The sequence below is a fragment of the Humulus lupulus genome, chromosome X, assembly GCF_963169125.1.
Source record: "Humulus lupulus chromosome X, drHumLupu1.1, whole genome shotgun sequence".
NCBI classification, from domain to species: Eukaryota; Viridiplantae; Streptophyta; class Magnoliopsida; order Rosales; family Cannabaceae; genus Humulus; species Humulus lupulus.
The window spans coordinates 111,769,980-111,780,931 of NC_084802.1; the positions used below are offsets into that span (position 1 = coordinate 111,769,980).

The 10,952-nt window shown below is 31.5% G+C and overlaps 1 protein-coding gene and 1 long non-coding RNA gene across 2 annotated transcripts; both read left to right on the forward strand.

The window, feature by feature from the left end:
* Nucleotides 1–1,657: 1,657 nt before the first annotated feature.
* Nucleotides 1,658–2,450, forward strand: LOC133806993 (uncharacterized). The gene is made up of 3 exons (XM_062245095.1): nucleotides 1,658–1,713; nucleotides 1,802–1,938; nucleotides 2,368–2,450. Exons 1-3 carry the CDS (start codon nucleotides 1,658–1,660, stop codon nucleotides 2,448–2,450), a joined length of 276 nt encoding a protein of 91 aa, XP_062101079.1.
* Nucleotides 2,451–9,958: 7,508 nt separating this feature from the next.
* LOC133803343 (uncharacterized) lies at nucleotides 9,959–10,710 on the forward strand. The gene is made up of 3 exons (XR_009877915.1): nucleotides 9,959–10,051; nucleotides 10,169–10,331; nucleotides 10,678–10,710. It is a non-coding gene; the product is annotated as an uncharacterized LOC133803343 (long non-coding RNA).
* Nucleotides 10,711–10,952: the final 242 nt, after the last annotated feature.

The following is a 10,952-nucleotide window of genomic DNA, read 5'->3' on the forward strand; positions in this document are numbered from 1 at the left end:
AGTGATATTTGGGAGGTTAGTTTTCATAACCTAAAACAAGTTATAATGCGAGACTTTCATATAAGTTCATGTCCTTATGAAACAGAGTACGTGAACGATGGTTTAAGGGTTTTGTTTAAACAACTCAATTGAGGGAAAAAGCTTAAAAACAGGACTTTATCACTTTAAAACATACAATGACATTAAAGTTTTAGAAATGAGAAGAAATAGTCCTTTGCAAAGATAACTAGGGATTTGGATATTTAACCAATCCTAAATCAGCTTGAGTTAATTTAAAAGTTGATTTTTACCATTTTATAAGTTAAGGGTCCAATTGCCCTTCTTTTCAAAATTAACATAGAAAGAGATCTTGGGTTATGGATAAAAATTGTAAAATGGGAGTTGGGTTTTGTAGAACCTTTAAGAGAATGAGATAACATTGTCAAATATTATTTGTGGAGGGTCAAAAAGTGGTATTTTGGTAAATGATAGAAAATGGTAAACTTTCGTAAGAGGACGACAAGTTGGTATTTTTCTAAATATATGAGTTGAGTAGAACTCCTTTTTCCAAAAACCAAAATACGAGTTATTCAATAAGAGAATTCTTTAGTTAATGAATATGAAGATGCACGGCACAGAGAGCGTGTTGTGGTGAGTCTGATTTTCTCATGATATTGCAAAGACTGAAACAAAATTTGGCCTCATACACTGTAAGGTGTATAAGAGGCTATAGCAGAGAATCTCTAAGAGAAATTTAATGCATGTAGTTATCCTATAGTATTAACTATAAGAGTACACTACACCAAATACCATTTTCTATAATACATAACTATAAGCTAATTGGAAAAGTATTATAATAGGTAAAGCGGTAAACTTAAAAGGAGGTAAACTTAAAAGGGAGGGAAACAAAAAAAAAATTGCTGGGTAATGTTAAAATGGAGGGAAACCCACGGTTTCAGACTAGCCCTATTATCTCAAAACCCAATCCCTAATGACGCGTTCTTTCTCTCAGCTCAGCTCTCTCTCTCTCTACCTCGCTCTCTCTCTCCCAGTGTTCTTTCTCTCGTTCTCTCTATCTCCCAGAGTCTCAGCGTTCTTTCTACCCTCTCCATCACACGAGCTGTTGGAGCACACCACGGCAGAGGAGCACTCTCTCCACTGGAATTGCAGGCTCTTTCTTCCCCAAGTTGTGATCGAAGAGAGTGAAGAAAATGGCGACCAGTCAGTTCAAGGCAGAGACTTTGTTCGATTTGATGAAGCATCACTTCGAAACCGAAGAGGTAAACAGCTTTGCAATCTCATTTACCAGATCAATCTCGCACCCAAGGTCTTATCTTTATTTTTATTTTTATTTTATTTTATTTTTTGATAAACTAACAAAGGGGAATTTTGATTTGGGTTTGTGACACCTCTCCGCTTCTCCTCATCAGTCCCCGAACACTTTAAGGTTCAAGAACTATGGTTTTGGTGCTTTAATTTTAGGGGAACTGGGTTTATGGTTTTATTATTGCTTTAAACTTTGGATTTTTGTTGTCGGTGACTCATTTGTTTTAGAGATGTTATTGTTTTAATAAGGTTTTGAGTGTCTATTTTATGCATATTGATGAATATTCTACAGAAATTTGCAGCTAAGTAAATTTATTGCTAATTTTTTCGATGAATATTCTCTTCCCTATTTATGGTTGAAGCTCCTCTTCATGTTTCAAATGTTCAAGTTATTGATCTAGTCACAGGGTATGTGACTGCCTTCAATTCTGTTTGAAGAACCCTTCAGTTTTCACTCTTCCATGTTTGTAAGTGGAGATTAGTGTTTTCTTTGCAGGAAGCCTTGTAAAGTTGGGATTAAGTATCTTGAAGATGGAACAAAAGTAAGAGGATCCAGAGGCCTGGGTGCATCAGGATCCATTATTCCTCTTCCTGAGATATTGAAAATAAGGACTACGCCAAGGCCTATAGTTGGTACTTACTCTAATATTTTACGCTCTTCTTTTTCTTTTTCCCTGTAGTAAAATATGACTCTCCTCTTGATATTTTCCGTTTCACGAGGTATTTGAGCATGGATTCACTGCCTCAATTTTGTAATTGCTAAGATGTTGCATACTAAGGATATGATAGACTCAGGGCTGATATGGTTATCACTTTTCACATAACCTTAGATTCCGAGCAAGTTAGCCAAAGTATTTGCTGACTATATATACGCATATATAATAAGTATCAAACTATTGTATCCTGTAATCAAAAGCTGAATTAAAGATGTCTAGATTGCTCCACGTGACCTTGTAGTAATTTATCATTCCAATTGACTTTGCCAGATTGTGACTCCAAGTTTGTTTCTGAGACCCCCAATTCATATCCTGTTGTTGACGATTTCTTTAACTTGTTTTTCAGCTAGTCCAAAGGATACTCCAATGGATGTTGTGATGGAGAACACTTATGATGTAAAAATAGGGCGAGGCATGCCTGAACTTTGAAAGACCTATATTCTTATATAGTTTTGTCATGGAATGGAACCAGGGTAAAGATATTGCAGAAAAGTGGCTATCTCAAATCCCAGGGTAAATGTGCTACTTTCACTTGCATATATGCTTTTACTGTGCTCTTCAGTAAATTGTATTTCCCATAAAAGTAATCAGCAAAGATAATCATATTTTTATCCAACCGTATTATGCCCACCAAAATGATGACAGGAGTGATTTTTGCCTAAAAAATGTTTACTTGCTGATTTAAATACAATAATTTTACATTACTTTGGTGAATTTTGGTATCTTTTTAGTTGAATCTATTCATGATGTTTCATTTCTCTGTTCCTTGTTTTTCATGTATATGAGGATTTAATGCTTTGTTATGTATAGACCTTGTTTAGAGTTTATCTGATTTTTTTTATTTTGGTTTGATAGAACTACCCGGTGCAACATCAGTAGATGCTTAAGGTGAGGCCCAATATTTAACCAAGGAGATGTTCAAGAAACCATTTCTGAGATTTTCAACAACTTTCTTTTGATTGGAAAATCGGAGGTTAGTTTATTGAACTATGATTCTCTTAATCTATGATGGTTTAAGATTCTCTTAATTTATATAAGGTCAACATATGCATGCTCTTGTTATGGATCCCCCTCCATTTCAAATATAAAAAAACTGTAAATCTAAGATTTGTGTATATATTTTGTCTTCATAATGTTTGTTGTTTTAGCTCTTCCACTTTTATCTATTATTTCACATTACCTTTTAGTTTTGGGATATTAGGTTTATTTTATCTCTTGACTTAACTTTGATGTGTTTGGTTTTTGTAGGTTCAATTTCCACGAATCTTGGATCATGGAAGTCTTGTAAGAAATTCTCATATTCCATGAGAAGTAAGTGCACTTATGACTAGTTTATGTCTTGCATAGAAGCACTGTCATGTTGAATATACATATCAATATAAATGTCATACATTATTTGAAGCTTGTATAGAAAATAAGAACCATCCATCATGTGTATTCATGAATGAAAGATTGCTATGCATAATAATATTAAAGTTTTCTTGAAAAACTAATTGTTTTTTCTTCAATATTTGCCTCTGTGGACACCATAACAACCATAAAGAGTTATATAGCTTTTTCTTCATGGATGTATTGCATTTTTGTAGTTAATATATCTCTTGTCGGTATTGCTTTGCAGGTGCTTTGCTGTCTATATCACCACTCTTTCCAAAAAATATTAAATTGTTTTGGCCAAATCAGGTACAGTTTAGTGAATATTGATTTAAACTTTTATGGTTCACATTTGAATTTATTTTCTAATAAATTTGAATCTCTTCTGATGGTTGTTGAGTTATATGAATTCAGTTCTAAGTGTAGACATATCAAATGCAACAAATACTTAATATATATAGATGCACACACACATATTTATATATAGTGATCTTATCATGATTGAGAGAGAGAATAGAGAAATACTGTGATATATATATATTATTGTTTCTTTGGATAGTCTGATTCCACCATACTGTATTAATGCGTTTAAAATATATCATATTGGAATAATGGAACAAAATTGATAGAGGATCAAAAATTGCATGAAGTCATCCTCATCCCGACCACTTGAATAATTCTTAAAATGTGAATTATTTTCTCATCATATCCATACGTTTAATAAAGAACCTAATACATAATTTTTTTAAAAAAAATATGTCAAAAAAATGATGGAAGATAAATTAATATCTAAGTTTAAAAAATATTTTATCAAAATTCTGCCCATTCTACTAATATGTGATGTTTGGATTTTTTTGGAGTAAAGCCTAAAATAACAAAGGAACATGAAAAAATTAAGATGTGACAATATTAACAAAAACAAGTATGCACATATCCATTTTCCCACCATGAACTCAATACCAGATCTCTACCCAGAGCCCTAAGAGTGTCCTACTCAGCATCAAGAAGCTTAACCCTTTGAAACCCATTCTATCTGAGAAGCCTCACTACACTACTGGCTTTTGTCCCCCAGTTTGAACCTATACTATTTACACTACTCCACACCATAGAAACTAAAACCAAACACACTAATCCAAAATCACAAGTTACAACTTACTTAAATCAAATCAAAGAAGCTAAAAATACTAGGTTTACTATATATATCTTTTTTCTCCAACTTGGTAAGTCAACAAGAGTAAGAAGAAGTGAAGAAGCAAGAAAAGGAGAAACTCTTAGATGGTTTAGCATAGCAGCAAATACACAACATCAAAGCAGAAATGGAAATCAACCCATGATTAAGAAATAGAGATAATGTTCATGCTAGTTAATTTCATGTTGAAGAATAAGTTGAACAACTCTAAATTAATGCATGCATGAGCCTTGTTTTTTAGTTCTCTCAAATTTTACATCCTTGAAAGAATGGGAAGATGCTAGTTTGTTTAGAATGAACATTAAGTTAGGTGATTAATTTTCCTCATCTTCCCTTGTAATATTAATTATCAAGAATTGACAGAAGTTTAGGTTTATTAATTTAGGTAGGATTTTTAAAGATTGATTATAAGCCCCTGAAGTTTCGGTTTATTAATTTAGCTTGGACTTTTAAGTGTCTGTAGTTACTTCTGAACCACCTCTATGTGTTCTGCAAGGTGAGAGCTGCATCAGTAACATGTTTTGCGGGCATAACTTCCTCTGTATTATTCTCTCTTGCGAAGGACAAACATGATTTCATTCTTTCTGTTGTGGTAAGCATTGATTATGCGTTTTTGACTTGTTTCTCTTGGAAATTAATTATTTGTAGACAAGTTTATGCTTTATAACTAAGAGACTTTACAGAAGCTATTTATTATTTTCAACTACTTTATTTGAAAAGTTATTAATGTATTATACTTTTCCTTAGACTATACTGCAGTCTCTGAATCAGTAGCATTACTAACTGATTGTGCTTTACGACTATCAAATGATGGAGACAAGGTAATTATTTTTTTTACAATCACCATGCTTGAATTTTATGTGTTTATATGCATTATTTTTTACTAATGATATATAGAGATGTCATTTTTCCTGTTTTGTTAGACATATCCTGTAAAATATATGTTAGATATTAGAATTTTAATGAAGCAATAATACAAATCAAGAAACTTTTCTTGGTTACAGAATGCTTGAGTAGAAAGTATTCAAGATAAATTTGTATTTTAAACATGCTTTAGTCCCATATCTATGGTACATTTATAGAGATCATTTTATCCAATTCATTTTCTATTAAGTACTCTTATGTGTGTGTGATGGTAGCGATCACATAGGGGGGCCTGTTTGGAAGTATGAAATGCTATTATTTAATCACAAAGGAATGTTGATGATACCATGTAGCACACTTATCATCATATATGTGAACTTATCACAATTATTTATATAGAGATATATTTAGTTTGTTATTCATGCATGCCAAAATTGCTTGTCGTGGATTAGAGGATAGACTAGGCCATTATATACTTCTTTATATAACAAAAGTAACATTTGTTTTCTTTAGATAATAAATAATTAAGTATTTCTCTATTTACTTTTTGTTGGTGTTTAGATATCTTGTCCTGTTTAGATATCAATTTGGATTGAAAAAGATAATGAATTTTTTTATCTCAAGTTGATGATTTTGTATTGTATTGTTATTATGTTTCTATGTATTTTAATCATGCATATACGAATATTGTTTAGCAAGGTACACTTCCAACTATTCATTTTCATATCTTTGACTTCATTGTCTTTGAAATCCTCATAACTAGTATAAAATTAAGAGGAATATAGATGATACTTTGCAGTATACAATCTAAAAAAAAATTAACTGATACACTTCTTTGTAATACATTTGTTTTAGCTTGATTGTCGTTACTTTTATAATTCTGCAATTTTTCTTTGTCGTTGCTTGTTTGATGATTCTGCATTGCTTGTAATGTCTACATTTTCTAAGTATAGAAACACACCCTAATTATAAAGAAGATTTACATAATCTCTCATAAGAAATCTTGAGTAAACACTTATTAATTCAGTTTTAAAGTGTGGTATATATGGTTTTGTTTATGGTAGTTTACAATCACCATGCTTGAATTTTTATGTGTTTATATGCATTATTCTAGTGAAGTCCCTATCCACCCATCACCATATTCAAGAGATTGATCTTCTTAGTGAAATGCCTTGATTATCTATTGCCTAGCCAATATTAACTGAAGTTGCATAGAGTGAACTCATCTATATGCCAATTTCAACATGTATCGTGCATAATACATCCTTTGTTGTTTTCTCTAACCTTTTTTGCACATCAAATTAATAAGTCAGTCAAGTTCTTCCGAACCAAAGCGTCATTTACATGCATTATTTAAAAGGGTAGAATAAGAACTTGTTTTGTGAGGTGACTCTAACTTGCATTCTAATATCCCTAAAATTCTCATTTGGTTAACTAAGTCTTGCATATTTCCGTCAAAGAGAATGAACCACCCTTTCTTTGTTGTATTGAACACTTTAAACAAAAAAACAAACCATTCTTTTTTTCTTTTCCTTTTTCTTTTTCTTTTAAAAATTCAAAAATTAAACATGATGAAAGAATAGCTTTGGAATTTCTTCAAAAAATTTTAAGCATCTTGTGTATAGTTTCTTTCTAGAGTAGGCCCCAAGACAAGAGAGGTTCATGTTACAATCAGGCTCACTTGGAAGAGCTCTTCCATTCTGTCAAAAAATCTAGCCCGTTCATAAACATTAATGAGGATGTTATATCTATTGATGTCTACTTTATCTATAGAATGTCACAAGCTGAAAATTTTGTTCAACAGGTTGAAAACAGAGCTGAAAAAACTCTCTTTACAAACTTTCATTTCACTGGGAAAGTCTTATTGCTTGATCTATTGAAGACTTTTCTATGCTTTCTTTAATATGATTATTTCTGAATTATTATAGCTTAAATTAAATTGTTTGAATGCAGGTGGTGATGGCTTTCATTGGAGAAACTAGAGGCATTCAAAAGTGATAGAGTTGGAGGGTGACAAGGGTTATAGTAAGATATATTATACAGTACATACCCTGCAGACAAGGTGAGAAGCTTTTTAAGTAAAGTAAAATGTATGCCGTGTACCATGATTCTTTTTTTATTAGCCAATATAGCAAAACAACAACAAGAAGAAATAACAAGTCTGGCTATTAGAGACTGTTGGTTTATACCTTAGGCAAAATGGGGAAGGATGATGTATGTGCTGTTATAATTTTGATATATGTATTTGTGAACAAATTTCATCAGGTCTTGTAAGTGCCATTGTGGTTTTGGACTATCAAACAGTCAAAGACACTCTAACTGGTGTCTTTTTTATTAATTTTTTAAACTAAACTAAATTTTATGAATTATTCACACTGATTAAGAACTTTAATTCTCATTTAGAAAAAAAAAATTCTCTATTAAGATTATTTTCTGGGCTAAAAAAACATTCTATAGTTTGTTATTTTGAGGATAATGAAATTTGAAAAATCAAATACTTTTATAGCTAACAGAAATTTTCTGTCAATATGATTTGTGGGTCTTAAAGAAATTCTCCTTTTCCCATCGCCATGGGAAAAAAAAGTTTGACATTGTCCATTGTAAATGTGTAGTTCAATTCGAGTAAAGTTAATCTTTGCATTGTTAATTAGATTCCTCTTATCCATATGCATACAAGTAATAAATAGAAGCTAATGGTTCTATATTTTGTTTGTTCATAGACTAACAGAAAAGTAATATGTAATATCAATTGAAGATAAGAAACTAATATTGTGTTGGGGTTCATATTTCTTATTGTCTTCTTAACGTTTTCTATTATTTAATATATTGTGTGTTGGATTCTAAGGGAGCTTTGAGAACCTAGGCCCCAATACATACATGCAGGTACTATTATTTCTCTCTCAATTTCTAGTTCTATGGATAATTATTTACTCTTCTCACTTCTCCTTCACAGGCTTAGATTGGACTGAGTTGGTTGTATTATTTTGCTAATTAAGAAAAGTGAGAAGATTCATTTGGTTTCATTTACATATTTTGCTCAGTTTTTTATTTCTTATGCACTCAAGATGTTTGAAAAAATGCCTAATAGAATGAAAAAAAAAAGTGGATTTATAATTAATAATATTCTAATATATATATACACTTATAAGCTTTATTTAGGCATGAGTTTAATCTCTCTGTTTTTCTGAGTTCTATAGATATATTATATATATATATAGCTCTTCTTTGTTTTGACTACTATTATATAAATTAATCTGGTCATTTACTTTTTTTGGCAGAGGTGGATTAAATTATCATATATAAAGCTCAGGTGTAGTTTAAGAAGTGGAAGAGAGTAGCTTTGGGCCTTATCACCAGGTACTACACTCATAGTCTCTTGATTGTTTACTGAACATCTTTGAATCTTTAAATCTATATGTATTTGTGTGTGTAGAGTTTCCACTATTTTTCCATTCTATCATAATTGGTAAAGTAGATTGCTTTTTCTGTTATGGTGGGTTTGCTTTGATCTGGGTTTGTTTTTGTTTCATAATTCATTTATGCACATTGGATTGAATGAGAGTATATAATCTGATATCTAATCTGGGAATTGGATTTTTTTTGCGTGGTTGACGTGACGTAACTTTCTTGGGTTGATTATGCATACCAAATTAGTAGGTAATGAAGCTGAAAAGTTAATTGCTTTTTTTAGTGGAAGAAGGGTCTTGGGATTTAGGAACTGTGTTTGAAATTTGATTTTTTGATTTTATAAAAATGAATCCTTGGTCATTAAAGTGATGGTTGTTGGATTTGGAAATGTGGGTAGTGATTATGTTACAATGATCAATGAAATCAGTGTGGCTTTATCAAATGGGGATAATTAGTTATTGGTGCCAGTTAAATTAATTAAAACTCATCTACTTACTGACCATTGTGTAATTTCTTTCCCCATTTGTCTTGTTAAACTGTGTAAATTGATGGTAGTTTCTTCTAGTTTACAGAAGATCTATCTAGCTTATATAATTCTTTTTCTCACTCACACTTTCCCTGTTTTTACTCTGTTTTTCTTTAAATTTGACTATAAAAATACCAAATTTCTTTCTTTGAATGTTTGGTGATTTCAGAGTCCAGATGGTGATATTATAGATTGTGTTTTGTCTCATCAACAACCAGCTTTTGGCAATCCTCAGTTGAAGGGACGAAAGCCATTGGTAATACCAATAATTCAATTTCAAAATTTATATAAATTAAAGTGATAAATTATTTGAATATTGATTGAATATTACATATTGTGCAGGATCCACCAGATAGGCGAAAAGCTCATAAAGATCATCCTAATAGTATGGACTCAAAAAATTATCAGTCATGGAGCTTGTCAGGCGAATCATGTCCAAGAAGTCTCTTTTTCATCTCTATTTTGTTTTTGCATTTCACTCTCATTCTCTCTATTTTAGTCTCTTTCCCATATTCCTTTTCCTTCTTTATAATATAATTGTTGAATAGTTGTATATATTTGTGATTTCTTGTTCTGGATTTAGCCTTTGAAATCTCTCAACTCAGTATGCTTAGGCTTTTGTTGGCTTATCAGTCACAGAAGTGATCACTGCAAGCATAACAGTTGTTATAGGTCCTTTCTTTCATTCTCTCTCTCTCTCTCTGACCATTTCTAAATGTTGATGTTTGTCTATGTTGCTCTTATAGATACTGAATTTTTTGCTTCTGTTATGATCTTTAATGGTGATAGGAACAACCTTGAATTACTTTTTAGACAATAGAATTAATAGAGCAGAGATCCTTTTCACTGGCGTTGGCTGCTTCTTGGTTGCAGTTTGCCTTGCTTCTACTGTCCACTCATCTAATGCAGCTGATAATAAAGAAAAGCTTGAAGGTTTTTCATCTAAAGAGGGGTATGTTTCATTCATTAAATGTTAAGGTTATCAAAGAATTATCTTTTTTTTATTCATTTTTAAAAATAAAATCATCGAGCTTGTTGATTGATGCAATTTTTACTTAATTGTTTTGCTTGATGGTGCACTTAAGGATAATGAGAATGAGCAGAAAACTAGCTGTACCACTATAGATGGCACTGTAATAGACAATAATTTTTAGTATGGAAAATCAAATCAAATTCTCACATTTAGATGAAAAGTGATAATCTTGTGTTGCAAATATACTACACAACAATATTTGGACGTTCATCACCAAACATCTCAGATTCTCTATCACATTTAAGAATTATAACTCTTGCTACAGGTGTTTGGGAAAAGCACTCTCATTGGACTGTCCAAATGAACAATGGCATACATTGAAAGACGGGGTTCCTCACTTGGTTGTCTACACTTCATTCTTTTACTTCTCAGTATCTTGTTTTATCCTTGCAGATGTGACAAGCGAAATAGAAAAGGATACTTAATTTTGAAAGCTTTGTGTTGGGCAGCTGTAGAATATTTTGTGCTGAAAGTAGTAACTTTTCAATATTTTGAATATTTAAGACTACTTGAATACTTTAAGAACATTCTGTTGTTGAT